Source organism: Sapajus apella, unplaced genomic scaffold (genome assembly GCF_009761245.1).
Source record: "Sapajus apella isolate SASKATOON/1434 unplaced genomic scaffold, GSC_monkey_1.0 scaffold36, whole genome shotgun sequence".
NCBI classification, from domain to species: Eukaryota; Metazoa; Chordata; class Mammalia; order Primates; family Cebidae; genus Sapajus; species Sapajus apella.
Genome location: NW_022436976.1, coordinates 22,398,941 through 22,417,228, shown reverse-complemented (window position 1 = coordinate 22,417,228; position 18,288 = coordinate 22,398,941). Strand labels below are relative to the sequence as shown.

The 18,288-nt window shown below is 33.9% G+C and overlaps 1 protein-coding gene across 4 annotated transcripts in view; it reads left to right on the top strand.

The window, feature by feature from the left end:
• Positions 1-17,013, top strand: part of EFCAB7 (EF-hand calcium binding domain 7) — a 49,552-nt gene extending 32,539 nt beyond the window's left edge. For all 4 annotated transcript variants that reach the window (XM_032296755.1, XM_032296757.1, XM_032296754.1 and 1 more), the window contains 5 exons: positions 693-826; positions 6,169-6,317; positions 12,381-12,590; positions 15,380-15,487; positions 16,756-17,013. In XM_032296755.1, the coding sequence (XP_032152646.1) occupies positions 693-826; positions 6,169-6,317; positions 12,381-12,590; positions 15,380-15,487; positions 16,756-16,830 (676 nt within the window). In that variant the 3' untranslated portion in view covers positions 16,831-17,013. The remainder of the gene's footprint in view (positions 1-692; positions 827-6,168; positions 6,318-12,380; positions 12,591-15,379; positions 15,488-16,755) is intronic.
• Positions 17,014-18,288: the final 1,275 nt, after the last annotated feature.

The window sequence follows — 18,288 nt, the reverse complement described above, 5'->3', positions numbered from 1 at the left end:
TGGGGGTGTTGGGGATATATGTTGGTAAAAGGATACAAAATTTCAGTTTGATAAGAGGAATAAGTTCAGGAGATCTATTGACAAAATGGTGATTGTGGTTATATATTGTATCCTTGAAAATTGCTAAGTGAATAGATATTAAATGTGCCCACTAGAAAAAAAGATAAGTTTGTGAAATAATGGATACGTTGATTAGCTTGATTTAGTCCTTCCACAATTATACATATATCAGTAAATCACATTGCACACCATAAATCTATATATCAAAACATAACTCGTTCTTTAGGCATCTGAAAATGTTCTTCCATTTGCAGATCTGGGATTGTCATTTACTTCTGGGTTCCGCACATTTAGCAAGTCAACTTCAGTCAGACATCTACCAATTTCTCCCTATAGGTCTACCTTCTCTAGAGGAAGAAGAAAGTAGATTGGGGAAAGGAAAAAAGAAGGAAGCTACTACTATTCATTGAGTTCTTACTATGTGTTGGGATACTGTGGTTGCTTTACAAGCTTGTTTATCTCATGTAATACTGGACTGAGCCAAAACTGTATTTGGATACATTAATTTTATAGTTTACAGAAATTGTGTAATGCTATGATATTACTTCCATTTGAATGTTCTCCTCATAGAATCCCTATTCAGTGTATTTGCCTTAGAGACAAGAAATAACTAGCTGTTTTTATAATTTTAGGTCTACTTTATCAGATATATTTGAAGTGATTGATTTAGATGGAAATGGTCTTCTTAGCCTTGAAGAATATAATTTTTTTGAATTGAGAACAAGTGGTGAGAAATGTGATGAAGATGCTTGGGCTGTCTGCAGAGGTAAACGCTTTTCTTTTTCTTAACAGATGTATAAAAATATATATAGCACCTTTTCATCCCTAAGAAATAAGAAGTCATACTTCTCCATGAAATATTATGGCATTTAGGACATTTTGAAAGTAGTAGCGTTATTTGTAGATCATAAAAACTTAAACATCTATTTTTCTTAAACTGATAGTTGGTATAATACTCAAGTTAAAAGAAAGTACGAATTACTTAATCATAATTTCAGTTTTCAGCCTCTGCTCTTTGGGGTTTAGAAGACAAAAAACTCATCCTTGCACTTGATAAAACTGGGCCTGAAGTGGTCAAGAGCCACAAACGATGACCAGGAGAGGGCAGCAAAAAGCCAATAAGCTAGAGTTTTACTTACAAATTAAGGTTTCCAGGAAGTTGTTTATATTATACACATTAGAAATTCTTCAGTTCTTTTTATATTTGAGTTTAATTTAAAAAATCCATCTATGGAAGTGTTGAGGCCAAAATGCCAAGATGGACAAAGAAAATCACTGAGAATGGAGCAAAGTCAATTATCACTTGGGAGAATTTTGGGAAGACATGCATGCATATTTAAGCTAAATACTGCAAGATCAGAGGGGAAAGCCAAAAGCCACAGCCAGCTATAGATCATGGAGCAAGAGGTATGAGGAGACCAGAATGCAGTCAAGAGAGATTAACTCACATATGCTTTCACTGGAATAGTAATGTGTGGGTCTTAAAATGGTCTAAACTTGGCAAAGTCAGTGAGCCAGGTTGGGAGTCTGTTTACCTAAACAGCAGTAGGGTAGAAGTATAATATTTATGTAAAGGAATCATTTAGTATTTCTCCTTTTAGCTGAAAGTTAATGTAATCAACAACAATAAATGTATATTGATTTGTAATATTAAATTTTGATTAATAAGATTCATATACATAATAGAGTATTATCTGTAGGAAGATGTAATTATCTTGTAACTTTAATGATATAATCTTTTAATTGGCATTAGAGCACATTCCATAAGAGTGAATTTATGGTTTTCTGATGGTAAAGTTGGTGGTAAGCAAAATTCTAATTCAAAAATTTAATTAAATTGGCAGAGTTGATGGTTAACATTTTTTGAGAGCTTACTATCTGCTGCTGATCTATGCACGTCTACACACCAACTCTTTGAAGTAGTACTTTATTATTCTCATTTTATAAATCAGGAAATAGGATTAGAGGTTAAGTAACTTGACCAAGGCTTCACAGCAAGAAAGTTTCACAGATAGTCAGGGTCCAGAACTTTGAACTCCATGCTATCAAAAAGTATCCAACATTTATTGACTTGAAAAATTATTTGGATGAATGTCTACTTCATCAACATTAATAATATTGCAAAGAAATGAGAGCTTTTAAGGTTTTAATGTTTTCCCTGAATAACAAGAAAATGTACTGTTTATCTGTAAGATTATTTTAATAAACTTTTTTTATTCTTAAAGATGCTTTTATTTTGTTTATTAACAGACTTTATTTTTAGAGCAATTTTTAGGTTTACAGAAAAACATAGGCTAGGCGCTGTGGCTCATGCCTATAATCCTAGCACTCTGGAAGGCTAAAACAAGATGATTGCTTGAGGCCAGGAGTTCAAGACCAGCCTGGCCAACATGGTGAAACCCCATCTGTACTAAAAATACAAAAATTATCCAAGTGTGGTGGCAGGTACCTGTAATCCCAGCTACTCGGGAAGCTGAAGTAGGAGAATTGCTTGAGCCTGGGAGACGGAGGTTGCAGTCAGCTGAGATCATGCCACTGCACTCCAGCCTGGGTGACAGAGTGAGACTCCATCTCAAAAAAAAAAAAAAAATCTTCCATATATCCTTCCTCACCCACAAGTTTTCCCTATTATTAACATCTTGCATTTGTATGGTACCTTTGCTACAATTGATGAGTGAATATTGATACATAATCATTAGCTAAAGTTCATAGTTTACATTAGGTTCACTCTTTTTGTTTGTTTGTTTGAGATAGAGTCTCTCTCTGTCACCTAGTATGGAGTGCAGTGGCGTGATCTCAACTCACTTCAACCTCTGCCTCCAGGCTCAAGCGATCCTCTCACCTCAGACTTCTGAGTAGCTAAGACTACAGGTGTGTGCCACCAAGACCGACTAATTTTTGTATTTTTTTGTTGAGACAGATTTCACCATGTTGCCCAGGCTGGTCTCAAACCCCTGAAGGATTCAGTCTTCTCTTGTACAGTTCTATGGGTTTTGACAAATATATAATGTCATGTATCCACCATTACAATATCATGTACAATAGTTCACTGCCCTAAACATCCCTGTGCACCATTTATTCATGTACCTGTTCATCCCCCAGACCCCTGGCAACCACTATCTATAATTTTGCCTTTTCCAGAGTGTTATACAGGTGGAATAAGACAGTATGTAGCTTTTCAGCCTGAATTCTTTCACCAAGCAATTTATATTTAAGATTCCTCCATGTCTTCCTGTGGTTTAATAGCTCATTTCTCTTTATTGTTGAATAATGTTCTATTGTATGGACGTACCACAGTTTGTTTATGCATTTACCTGTTGAAGAACATTTTGGTAGCTTCCAGTTTCTGACAGTTATGAGTACAGCTGCTGTAAACACTTGTGTGCATGTTTTTGTGTAGACTTAAGTTTTCTATTCATTTCAGTTGAATAATTACTGAATTCTATGGTGAAACTATGTTTAGCTTTGAAAGATCCATCAAACTGTCTTCCTAAGTGACTGTTTCATTTTGTATTCCCACCATCAATGAATGAGAATTCCTGTTATACCACCTTCTCATCACCATGTGGCATTATCAGTTCTATGGATTTTAGCCATTCTAATAAGTGTTCAGTGGTATCTCATTGTTGTTTTAATTTGTAATTCCCTAATGACATATGTTATTGAGTATCTTTTTATATACTTATTTGCTGTCTGTATCTTCTTTGGCGACGTGTCTGTTTAGATCTTTTGTCCATTTTTTAACTTGGAATTTTTTTATTGTTGAGTTTTAAAAGTTCTTTATATATTTTAAATATAAGTCCTTAATAGGTGTATATTTTGCAAATACTTTTCCCCAACATATGACTTGTCTTTTCATTCTCCTAATGGTGTCTTTCACAGAGCAGAAGTTTAAAATTCTTTTTTTTTTTTTTTTTTGAGACAGTCTCACTGTGTCACTCATGCTGGAGTGAAGTGTTGCCATCTCAGCGCACTGCAACCTCCACTTTCCAGGTTCAAATGATTCTCGTGCCTCAGCCTCTCTTGTAGCCAGGACTACAGACATGCACTACGATGCCCAACGACTTTTTGTATTTTTAGTAGAGATGGGGTTTCGCCATGTTGCCCAGGCTGGTCTCAAACGCCTGGCCTCAAATGATACACCCACCTCGGCCTCCCAAAATGTTGCAATTAACAGGTGTGAGCCACTGTTCCCAGCCTAGAAGTTTTTAGTTTTAATGAGGAACCATTTACAAATTTTTTATTTCATAGGCCATGCTTTTGGCTTATATGCTTTTGTTTTGTCTAATACCCCATCACCAACCTAAGTTGCCTAGATTTTCTCCTATATTTTTTTCTCCTATATTTTTTAGGAATATTATAGTTATATGTTTTACATTTGGGTTTGTAATCCATTTTGTGTTAATTTTTGTGACAGATGTAAGGTCTGTGCCTAGGTTTGTTTTTTTGTTGTTATTGATGGTGGTGTTTTTGTTGTTTTTGCGTGTGGATGTCTAGGTGTTTCAGCACCATTATTGGAAAAGAGTATCCTTTCTCCATTGAATTGCCTTTGCTCCTTTGTCAAGTATCAGTTAAATATATTTGTGTCGGTCTAATTCTGGACTCCCTATTCTGTTCTGATCTATTTACCATTCTTTCACCATTACCACACTATCTTGATTACTGTAGCTTTATAGTAAGTCTTGAAGTCAAATGTTAATAAATTTTTTAAAAATTAATGAGGATTGAGATTTTTAAGTTTTAAAAGTAGATTAACATGTTCTCACTCATAAATGGATGTTGAACAATGAGAACACATAGACAAAGGGAGGGGAACACACACCAGGGCCTGTTGGGGGTGGGGGGACTAAGGGAGGGATAGCAGGGGCTGGGGAGATTGGGGAGGGATAACGTTAGGAGAAATACCTAATATAGATGACAGGGGGATGGATGCAGCAAACCACCATAGCATGTGTATACCTATGTAACAATCCTGCACGATCTGCACATGTACCTCAGAACTTAAAGTGTAAAAAAAAAAAGTAAATTAGTTGTTGGTAGTCTGTATGCTATAGTATCTGTATATGTTTTTAAATGTATTTGTATTATATATCAAATAATTTTTTCATCTTGCTTTCCTACATAGTAGCTCTAACCTCCATTTTTGTGGCTACCGTTTCTCTTCATGATTGAATTTAATCTTCATTTATTTTTTTCCTTTGAAAAAGTTATGAATAACTTTCAACTCTAAACATTTTAAGCTATTAATTAGTCAACCAGTTTTAGGCAGTATGTCTCTGCTGCTTTTCTTAGAATAATGCATACAAAAGTGATGCTATCTCAAATAGAGTACCTATTTACCTTGGGTATATTATAGATGTGAGTTGGAAAATAAGATCTTTCCTGTTATAGGAGAGCTAACAAAATATCCATAATAAATGGCTACTTATTATCTATGTTAGAGACAAATTCAGGAATTATGTATGTCTAGAAACTTCTAGGTAAATTTAGTTTTGCTCATAAATAGTGTTAAAATTGGCATACTTAGACTTACCTGGGAAAATGTAGTTGATTCATGGATTCCAGAGTGCTTCCCACTATCTGTCAGTCTTTCAAGGCTTGGGGACAATTTAGTTAAAATTAGAGGAATTAGGCATATAGTCTCCTTAAATATGGCACTATTCACATCTTTCTTTCTGAAACGCTAGTAGTTTGGAGGGTACTGTATCAAATTTATCCAGTTTCTGCTGGCTTTAAGTGGCAAATACAGAAGAAGCATTTTAAGTCTTTGAAATACATAGCAATGTATGCTCTAAATAAGCAGTTAGATTAGAATTTGCTCGGAAATATAATAATTTCCTCAAATTTTAGAATATATTTGCCCTATTTGTAACTTCAGGATTTATTGAAAAATGAAATCGTGTGCTATGATGTAAGCTGAGTTATGGGAAATTAGAAGGATAGCTCTCAAGAATGTTTTGAGTCATTTTTGTTCCACTTTTAGATTGCTGATAGATTCATAGGCCTCTTTTAAAATAAATGTCTATGCATAATAATATATCATAGACATCTTATTAAAGGTATGAACTTTTAAATTATGTAAGAAAAAACTTTTGGTTGTTTAAACAGAGAATTTTGATACAAAGAAGAATGAACTAACAAGACAAGGATTTATGGATTTGAATCTAATGGAAGCCAATGATCGAGAAGGAGATCCTTGTGACCTTTGGGTAACTCTACATTCTATGGGCTACAATAAGGCTCTGGAGTTGACAGAGGTAAAGTATTCTTAAAGTTTTGCCAATGAGTTTAGTGTACATAATATTTTACTTTATGAACATTTTCCTGACATGTAACTTTCAAATTGGACACCCAAATCTTTAAACTTTAGTATATGAATGAATCCTGGGTGCAACATGTTTCTGTTAGTTTATATAAGTTCTTGTTCTCACCTGAAATTTAGTTACTGCCAACATTAAAATAATTTAGAGACCAAAGAGTTTAAGCATATAATATGCAAGAAAAAAATTGGTATTTAAAAAAATCATAATTGGAAAAGGCAATTTGAGTTACTAAAGTCTCATTTATATAGGGAAACTCTTTATCTTAACAATTTAAAGGCTCCGTTAGAATAAGGAGAATGTGTCTGGATTTCTGATGTTTTTATAAAGGGTACTTTTGGGGTTAATATTTGTAAAACACTTGGAACAGTGGCTGGCTCATACAAAGCACTGTGTATGTATCAGCTATCATAATTATTATTATTATTAACATAGGACTCGTAATAAACCAGAGGGGTAATAAAAATTTGAAAATTAGGCCTTATTTCTTAAATTCTGTATTTCTTTCTCTTTTTTCTTTTTCTTTTTCTTTTTTTTTTTTTTCAGACAAGGTCTTATTCTATCACCAGGGCTGGAGTGCAGTGCAGTGGCACAATCATAGCTCACTGCAGCCTTGACCTCCTGGGCTCACGTGAGCCTCCTGCCTCAGCCTCTTGAGTATCTAGGACTAGATGCCCCCACACCCAGCTAATTTTTCAACTTTTTTCTTTTTTTTTGTAGAGATGGGGGTCTCACTGTTTAACCCAGGCTAATTTCTATATTTCTATGTCAGATTTAAAATATAGAATTTAAGAGTTTCAGTTTCAGGCCACAAGTTAGATAACAATACAGTTGTTTATACTCTTAAAATTAAAAATAGTGTTTGTCCTTTTTCTATACTTGAATCAACTTAAGACAGCAACACTAATGTTGACAAATTTTGTTTTAGATACATTTAGACTTTGATTTAATTCCTAGTTTTGACATCATTCAAAACCTTCATTAACCTGTTTTCTGAGAGGTTCTCTATTGTTTCCCCATTTTTAGAAATAGGAGGTAAATCGTTACAGTAATTATTTATATCCTACTTTAGCCTAACATTCAGTGACTGCCACATTTTAATCATGTGTAAAATTAGCATCTAATATATATGAACACTATTGATTCTGCTATACACGTTGTTGCTTAATAGTGAAATTAGTTAAGAGCAATTTAAGACTTTTTCCTGCAGTTACTGATGTCATTTACATTTGAAACTATAAGCAAGAACAATTTCTGAGCTAACATTTAATTTAAATTTTATTTATTTATTGAATAGGTAATATATTTGCATCATTTAAATTCAAAAGGTAAAAAAATATATTGGAAAGTATCAATAGATGATGAGATTGCCACTCAGTAACTGAAATAAAAAGACAAAGCTGAATTGATTGCTTACTATAAAGGAGAGTTATGCTGGTCAGGCACAGTCTCTCCACTGAGAGCAGAATGCTCATTTATGTAGGGTTTGGGGAAGGCACGGAGTTCAGGGAATGCCTGGCTTTTAGAGGCGTGAATGAGTTAATAGTAGGTGGGGAAGCATGGTTACTTGAATGAGACTGTTGATTCGTTGGCACTTAGCAGTGTATTTACTGATGTGAATCCATCTCTGATTGCCTGACTTTCAAAAGTGAGGAGCTGACACTGGTTGCCTAACATAAGTATGTTCATTGAAGTGGAGCTGTGCCTGATCAGTTTAACAGATTTAAAACCTTTTTTCTTATCAAATTTCTTTATTGTTTCTTTTTTACTCATTTATTTTTCTTATTAAATTTTCCAATTTAGGTTGAATTACAGATTATACATTCCCTGTATCAGCCTGTGAAGATTGTCTGTCAAAGAGCAACATAACTTCTTTATTGCTCTTGCTGAAAGGGCATTGCCACTATATCACTGTAACTGAATAGTTGCTCTTTTACTGAATTTAATAAGCAAAACTTATGTGTTTAGCTTTCCCTTTTTTTCTTTTCTGTTTTCTTTTTTAAAATACAATTTCATGATATTTCTTTCTAGATTCAGAACTGGGAAAATTTACTTTTTTTTAAAGTACTATGTAACTTTTTATTTTACTTTTGTATGGGCTAACAGGTAGTTGAGAGCTAAATATTGTGCTAAACTTAAGTAGCATCCCATAATCTAGGTTTTACTATTACATTCTTCCCCATCTTCCTTACCACATATATTGTTAATAGTTTTACAATGAATAATTTACAGTTAATAGTTTTCTGCTTGTTGTTTGCTTCCTCTATTAAGTTAGTAGGATAAAGAAAATAAAGAAATACAAGATCAAGCCCATGAAAAGAAAAAATAATAAAACTATAGGGCAACCCTTTAGGATGTGATAAGATTTTAATTTAAAAATTTTAGAATGTACAAAAATCACTAGCATTCCTATACACCAACAATAGTCAAGCCAAGAGCCAAATCATGAAAGAGCTCCCATTCACAATTGCCACAAAAAGAATAAAATACCTAGGAGTACAGTGAATAAGGGAGGCCAGCAATCTCTACAAGGAGAACTACAAACTACTGCTCAAAGAAATCAGAGATGACACACACAAATGGAAAAACATTCAATGTTCATGGATAGGAAGAATCAATATCATTAAAATGGACATACTGCCCAAAGCAGTTTATAGATTCAATGACATTCCCAGTGAACTACCATTGACATTCTTTACAGAACTAGAAAAAAACTATTTTAAAATTCATATGGAACCAAAAAAGAGCCTGAATAGCCAAAACAATCCTAAGCAAAAAAAAAAAAAAAAAAAAAAAAAAAAAAAAAAAAAAAAGCTGGAGGCATCACGCTACCTGATTTCAAACTATGTATACTACGGGGCTACAGTAACCAAAACAGCATGGTACTGGTAGAAGAACAAACATATAGACCAATGGAACAGAATAGAGAACTCAGAAATAAGACTACACACCTACACCTGTTTAATCTTTGATAAACCTGACAAAAACAAACAATGGGGAAGGGATTCTCTGCTTAATAAATGATGCTGAGGTAACTGGCTAGCCATATGCAGAAGATTCAAAGTGGGCCCCTTCCTTACACCATATACAAAAAGTAACTCAAGATGGATTAAAGACTGAAATGTAAAACCCAAAAGTATAAAAACCCTTGGAGACAACCTAGGCAGTACCATTCAGGACATAGGCATGGGGAAAGATTTCATGATGAAGATGCCAAAAGCAATTTCAACAAAAGCAAAAATTGACAAATAGGATGTAATTAAATTAAAGAGCTTCTGTGCAGCAAAAGAAACTATCAACAGAGTAAACAGACAGCCTACAGAATGGGAGAAAATTTTTGCAAACCATGCATCTGACAAAGGTCCAATATCCAACATCTATAGGGAACTTAAACAAATTTACAAGAAAAAATTCTATTAAAAAGTGGTCAAATGAACAGACACTTTTCATGCAACCAACAATCATATGAAAAAAACTCGACATCACTGATAATTAGAGAAATGCAAATCAAAACCATAATGAAATACCGTCTCACAACAGTCAGAATGGCTATTATTAAAAAGTCAAAAAATAAAAGATGCTGGTGAGATTGTGGAGAAAAAGGAATGCTTATACACTGATAGTGGGAGAGTACGTGAGTCAACCATTGTGGAAGCCAGTGTGGTGATTCCTCGAAGACCTAAAGACAAATACCATTTGACCCAGCAATCCTATTACAGGGTATACACCTAAAGGAGTGTAAATCATTTTATAAAGACACATATACATGTATGTTCATTGCAGCATTATTCACAATAGCAAAGACATGGAATCAACCTAAATGCCCGTCAGTGGAAAACTGGATAAAGGAAATGTAGTTAATATATACCATGTGATACATGCAGCCATAAAAAAGAACGAGGTCATGTCCTTTGCAGGGACATGGATGGAGCTGGAAGCCATTATCCTCAGCAAAGTAATGCAGGAACAGTAAACTAAATGCCCCCATTCTCATTTATAAGTGGCAGCTAAATGATGAGAACACATGGACACATAGAGGGGAACAACACACACTGGGGCCTATCAGAGGGTGGAGAGTGGGAAGAGGGAGAGGATCAGGAAAAATAACAAATGAGTACTAGGCTTCATACCTGGGTGATGAAATAATCTGTACAACAAACCCCTATGACACATGTTTACCTATGTAACAAATCTGCATGTACCCCTGAATTTAAAAGTGTAAAAAAAAAGAAAAAAATTAGAGAATGTGTTTTAACATGGACCTTTTAAGATGTTTTACTTTCAGTGAATATTCAAATATTGATCCTCTTTGGTTGAATCAAACGATAGCCATGACTTTAAAAATGGCAGAATATTACCAGAATCTACTCAATACTGAACAAATAAATTAAACCTTTAAAAATGCCACACTCAATATTACAATTATTATAAATAATCTTTTAAAAAATTTACAAAGGTGACGTGTATGAAAAATAAACCCAGGTCTTCTATTTTTTAGTTCAATGATTTTTTTCTTTTTTTTCTCATAAAAGGGTAAATTTATTATTGCCAAAGGTTGAAGTTATTAAAATATTTTTAAAACAAAAATTTTTATGTTCTACTAAAATTAACTTTAGACTTCTTTCTTTTATTTCCTTAAAAGATGACCACCAATTTGTGAATTTATTCAGTTATTCAGCAAATACTTATTGAATACCTACTATGTGATAACTGCAGGAAGGAGGCACTGAAGATACAAAGATGAATAAAATAGTCAAAGTTCTTGCCCTTATAAAATTTATATTTCATGAAGGAGAATGATTAATTAAATGAATAATTAATTAAAATTATTTTGGCCAGGCACAGTGGCTCACGCCTGTAATCCCAGCGCTTTGGGAGGCCGAGGCAGGTGGATCACCTGAGGTCAGGAGTTTGAGACAGCCTGGTCAACATGGTGAAACCCCATCTCTACTAAAAATAGAAAAATTAGCCAGATGTGATGGTGGGTGTCTGTAATACCAGCTATTTGGGAGGCTGAGGCAGAAGAATCGCTTGAACTCAGGAGGCAGAGGTTGTAGTGAGCTGAGATTGTGCCGCTGCACTCTAGCCTGTGTGATAAGATCAAAACTCCGTCTCCAAAAAAAAATTTTTTAAAATTATTTTAAAGGTATTTTGAAACAACTCAAAGGCTGATGTAGAGAACAGAGAACAGTGGAGAAATGAGGGAGATTGAGGGACCAGAGCAGATCCCGCTGCAGAGGTGGCACTTAAGCTTTACCCTGAAGCGGGAGGACAAGGTACCCATGTGAAAATATATGAGGATAATCTTCCAAGTGGAGAGAACACCATGTATGAAGGACTTCATTTGCTCTAGGATATGAAAGATCAGGATAGCTGAAGCGTAGAGACACAGGAGACCAGGTTGGATGGAAAGGCAAAGGATCTTTTACCCCACTGGCTCTTTTTTTTTTTTTTTTCTACCACATTGTAGGCTGCGGTAAAAAGACTAAGGTAGATATTAGAAAAATTTCATTCCAAATGCAGAAAATATTTTCAGATCTCATATTTTAAAGGTGTTTTTAGACTAAACATTTAGTTAGTGCTCTGTGCCCATGCAGTAAGCTTGGATTGTGAATGTAGTAATTTCTTTAGAATGTTTTGATGAATTCTTTCAGTAGCCCTCATGTTAGAAAAGAAAATTAGATAACATGTTATTTGTTAGCATTGAACCAAATGAAGAGATGTTATTATGGCTTAAAGGAGGTAGTGTATTACTGATTTGCTAGAGATTATTATTTTCTTTTATTTTCTATTAACATTATCAGTTAATATGCTACTAAAAAGTCAGGATTACATGCTTGCTTATTACTCAATTCATAGCACTAAAATTTTCTTCTTAAAATATATTAGAAGGTCAAGATAGAAGGTATAATGTATCTTATGTGGTAAACACATTAAGAAATAATTTATTTAAAATTCTATCAAAAGGCTAAAACAAGATTTGCTTTTTCTCCTTATCAGGCATGTCCATTTGTCATTGATATCTATGCAGAAAAATGTAAGCCAAAAATTAAAGCTGTCCATATGGAGGCATGTAGTGGACAACTTGAGAAGGCCATTTGTAAATCTGTTCTTAGCAAGGGTGATGCCAAAGTAATGGATGGCTATGAAAATATCATCGTGCATACTTACAATTGTGACACCTGGATAACATCAGTTGTTGAAAACAAGGTACCAAGTATGAGGTGGTTCTCCTTACTTTGCTACAAAGTTTACCAATATATTTCATCTTATTCCTTACTCTATTCTTACATGGTAATTAAGTATCCCATCACATTAATAATGTTTATAATGCATAATTATTTTTTCTCCTCAGGTTTCTAACTCAAATTGGGTGTGATAATTTTTATATGATTTTTAAAGGTTTGCGATTTTTTTCTCTTAAAATATTAGGAAAATTAAGCATTTTGATATTAATAAAAATAGAGCACAATCTGGGTACAATGTATTTTATTTACTTTGTTTCTAAAAGTTTTTACAAATATATAGCTTTTAATAATAGCTATCATGTTTTAATGAGATATTATAAACAAGGAAAAAAATTCAACCCAGATTTTTACAGCAACATTGCAGAGATCCTATAGATTATCATTATTTTATCTAACTAACTATATTCTACTGTCCAAGACCTACTTTCATCAACCTGATTATTTCTACCTTTGGCTCTCTTGCCTGCTATTAATACTATTGATATTACAGGTCAAGAGAATATAAGCATAAATTCTTAGAAATATCCAGTTCTCTAGAAATTATAAATTTTTATAAAACTTTATATAAGATGGCTGGCTGCTTAGTACTGTTGACTTATTTCTTTTACTTCCTAGGTGAGACATATTATTTTTATGCCTGCTATACATTTCTTAAAATGCTTAAGATTTGGCAGTGTTTTTAGTCAATCTGAGAGTATATTATGTAACTAACTCTTTTAGTTACAATAGGAGCCTCCAGAAAGTGTAAAACATGATCCCTGAGTTCAAGGAATTTATGGGCTTCAATTGGAAAGACAAAATTAATACTCTTGAAAGACATCAGAGAATAATTAAATGTTACATAATGTAGTACTGTTTCTGTGTGTGATAGGGGTTTTATTCTGTTTCTTTTGTAGTTATTGTTAATTTGGACCATAGAAGTTGGGTAAGGATTTATATGAGGGGGAAGGGAGCTGTGGTATCAAGCATTGAAGGATGACTAAGATTTAGATATGCAAACAGACAGTCTTTAGAAGCAGGGGAAATAGTGTAAGGAGAAACATGGGGAAGGATATATATATAGTGTGTAAAGGAAAGAGTAAGAATATCTGCTTTGCAGAAGCAGACAGCTTTATTTGGAGGAAGATTAGGAAGGTAAACAACATACAGAATGGATCCAATTTATATATGTTATCTTGAAAACAAGATAGCAGAGTTTAGGCTTGATTAAGCTTGGGTCCCCACCTAGTAGATTGCAGTTTTCAAAGGGACCAATCATGCCCCGGAGGGTGATTCCTAAGATCCATCATGTTTCCCTTTCTTCCCTCTGTTTTGCTAGGGTTAAAAAGGTGGAAGGGAGTCACTACTTTACCCCAATCCCTCTGCTATCACCTATTATTTCTCAATTCTCTGCCTCCTTTTTCCTCAAGGAAAATTCAACTCTTCACCAAAATGTAAGGATAATGCTAACATTTTAGAACTTATCTTGTGCCAAGCACTTATATATATTAGAGCATTTATTTCTCAAAACAACGCCATGAGATAAGTGCTATTCCCATTTTATAGACAGGAAACTGAAGCACAGAGAAGTTAATTAACTTGCAATTGATTACACAGCTAAGTAGTAGAAGATTTGAGAAATAAATTCAGGTAGCCTTATATTACACTACCCCCTTTGTAGTCATTAGGGTGTGATCACAGATTCTTAGTAGGGGAATATTTTGACTCCTGCATTTTTCCCATGTTTCAGTGTTCTGCTTTCCCTTGCTTCCTATCCATCCTAGAGGCCGTTGTCTATTATGTCAGTTGTCACTTCTTCCATAAAGTCTTCCTTGAAACCCCAGTCCGAGCTAACGTTCATCTTCTGTGTTTCTGTAGATCCCTGTAAATACCACTATTACAAGACTCAGCAAAGTGTTTTGTAATTGTCATTTGTCTGTCTCCCCTAGAGTGTGAGCTAGGAGTCAGTAATTACATCTCTTATCGCAGTGCACCTAGACCTTAAAACAATTCCCGATACACAGTTGATACTAGATAAATATATTTATTTATATATTGTGAATGAAGGAGTAAAAAGATGTTTTAGACATATTAGTTGGAAGGTAGTATTAAAATGAATGGAAGTAGAAAAAACTAGAGATAGCAACAAAAGAAATAAACTATTGCTATCATAAGTCAAGGATGAAATAATGTGACCCTGGTATCCATAATACCCTGGGAATGAAGATTAAAAGGTAGGTAAATTTGGGCTGGGCGTGGTGGCTCACGCCTGTAATCCCAGCACTTTGGGAGGCCGAGGCAGGTGGATCACGAGGTCAAGAGATCGAGACCATCCTGGTCAACATGGTGAAACCCCGTCTCTAATAAAAATACAAAACATTAGCTGGACATGGTGGCGCGTGCCTGTAATCCCAGCTACTCAGGAGGCTGAGGCAGGAAGATTGCCTGAACCCAGGAGGCGGAGGCTGCAGTGAGCCAAGATCGCGCCATTGCACTCCATCCCGGGTAACAAGAGCGAAACTCCATCTCAAAAAAAAAAAAAAAAAAAAAGAGGTAGGTAAATTTAAGAAAAAGTTTATATAAGTGGTGACCGATTGGAAAGAAAATAAATGAGAACAAATCACAGATACATAGTTGAAAGAAGTAGTCAATTTGTATGAATTTGCAGTGCACTGTATGATATTAAAACAGAATTTCAGGGTTTTCTCTGAGGCTTATATTTGACTGTAATAAAGAGAGAACTAGCAACTTATGAAATCTTTTTTTTAATAGTCAGATGAGAAAGTGATTATTCACATCAACAATGAGCTAAGTAAAAACTGCGTAAACAACAGAGGACTCAACGTGTTTGCAGTAGAAGTGGCGCCCAAATCTACAATGGTAATGTATTATTTTCTAATTAAAGCCTTTTGTTTTATGTCTTTGAAAAAATTGCTGTTAAAGCTATGAGTAAACATGTAGATATAAAATGGAGTGGAAAATTATTTTAAGTATGATATCGTATCGGTATCATTCTATACTTAAAGACAGGAGAGTTCGGTTCTAATTCAGCTGTCACTGTTTGGTTGAGTGACTATGGGAAGTTCATTTGCTTCTATGTTCCAGTCTCTTTAAATGTAAAATTAAGATAATATCACTAGTTTTACATACTGCACAAAGTTAATGTAAAGATAAAAGTAAAATGATGTACATGAAAGTACTTTTGTACATCATATAGAAATGTAAAGTATTAATAGTAATAAGAATTTTGGGCCGGGCGCGGTGGCTCAAGCCTGTAATCCCAGCACTTTGGGAGGCCGAGGTGGGTGGATCACAAGGTCAAGAGATCAAGACCATCCTGGTCAACATGGTGAAACCCTGTCTCTACTAAAACTACAAAAAATTAGCTGGGCATGGTGGCGCGTGCCTGTAGTCCCAGCTACTCAGGAGGCTGAGGCAGGAGAATTGCCTGAACTCAGGAGGCGGAGGTTGCGGTGAGCCGAGATCGCGCCATTGCACTCCAGCCTGGGTAACAAGAGCGAAACTCCGTCTCAAAAAAAAAAAAAAAAAAAAAAAAAAAAAAAAAATTTTCTAAGGTAACTTGAGAGGAAAAATGGCCCTGAGTTTTAGATAAGCAAAGAAGTCAAGAGCTAGAAACAGCTATAGTTCTGGTGTTAGCAGGACTCTGGGTTTCTGATTTAGCCAGGGGTTCAAAGTCAGGGACAGATCAATAGACCTACCTGCTGTGCAAGTGAAGGGAGAAGGGAAAAAGCTTCCTATTCTTACCCTTTCTTTCTCCATACTGTCCATAAAATCCTAAAACATTCTAGAACAGGATAAAGAGATTATCTTTTGTTTCTCCAATTAAGATTTTAGAAAATTCTCTAGGCTTAGCTAGGAAAGGATATTTTCTCTTCTTTCTACCATTCTTCTTTACCCACATTCACCCACACCAACTGACAGCTACTATATTAGGGTAGGATTTAGACTGATTATCCTGTTAGACCTCAGATCACAGATTGCTAGTCTCTGCTAAGGATAAATATGGTAGAATTGTATCCATACAGCATATTCTTATTATAAGGCCTAGCAATGTTGTCCTATTTAAAAATTAGCCAAAAATAACAACACATAAAAAGAGAGTAAAAGCTTTCTATTTTTATGCGCAGGTTTGTCAACATGTAATGCCTCTGAATGAACAACAAGAATGGGTATATTATTGTATATATTCTCTTATTTCTTAAATAATTCTACTTTGAACTTACCAAACTAAGAATTATTTCAGATTTAGTCTGTTATTCACTAATCAACTAAATGCTACTTAATTTAACTGATGTACCTAAATAATAATCTATTCAATTTGTATGCATTTTTATTTTATGTCCATGTTTTATACTTTATTATTAAAATATAAACAATGCTTTCAATATGTGGTGTTCTTATTTAGTAGGAAATCTAAGCACATTTTATTTTTGAATAGCAAGTCAAAATTACAGGTAAGATTTTTAAAAGCAATATTCAACAAATTCTACAAAATACTCTACACTTTAGGTTTTTGTACTCTTAAAAAAAAAAAAAAACTGGCCAAATGTGGTGGCTTATATCTGTAATACCAGCACTTTATGAGGCTGAGGCAGGAGGATTCCTTGAGTCCAGGAGTTTGAGTCTGCATTGTGCTATTGTGAAACCACTGCACTCAAGCATGTCTCTAAAATAAATAAATAAAATGTTAAATAAAAATAGCCATATAATTTTCCTATCACACAAAAAAATTAAAGCAAAATTTGGAAAAAGTTATTTTATGTAAAGAAGCCAAAATCTAATGACAATAGTGGGAATATTTTGTTCTATTAGTAAGCTTTTATGAATTTATTTATGGATTGCTTTTAATTAAATATATTTTGAAATAATAGGAATTAAATTTATTTTATATTTAATAAAGCAATACAGGATATGAAAAATTATATTAAGCAATTAATAACTGTATGACAATATCAGTAACAGACTACTTGCCAGTAAATGTCAGCTTTTGAAATATCAATACCATTATGGCAGTATATTATTTTTGTACCCAGTACATATTAGCACATAGTTTAAATATCATTTGGGTTTTTGACCCTTGATTTAGCTATCTGTAAAATGAGCTGTCATTATCTAGCAGTTGGAGTTCTTCAGATGATGTGTCTTTAAAGGTAATAAAATGTGAAAACATTTTATTAATTGCTAAATGCCTTATAAGTCCAATAAATGTGACCATATGTTCTGTTTCACAATGTATTGAGTTACAGGAAATTAATTACTTGGATATGATACTAAAATCATGTAATGAAATTGTTATCTATGTCCCAAATTGTAAAGGGGCTTTTATAATAGGATGATAGATCTTTTATAATAGATGACTTATAGTGGTATACTGAATCATAGAAACTCAAGAAAAAGAATGAGCATTTAGGACTTATCTTCCACCACTGTCATCACTTAAACATATCAACCCTCTCCCTCCCCCTCTTTTCATTTCTCACTTATTAGAGGGAAAAAAACCCACACTATCTTAATGATCTTATTTTCAATTAGTCATTTCTAGAAAAGACAAAGATATTTTGTTTCAGATTAAACTTTCTTCCAAGTAAATGAAGACTCAAGGGAATCAATTATTAATGAATATAAACTAGGTTACATTTTTTTATATCTTTGAGTAAATT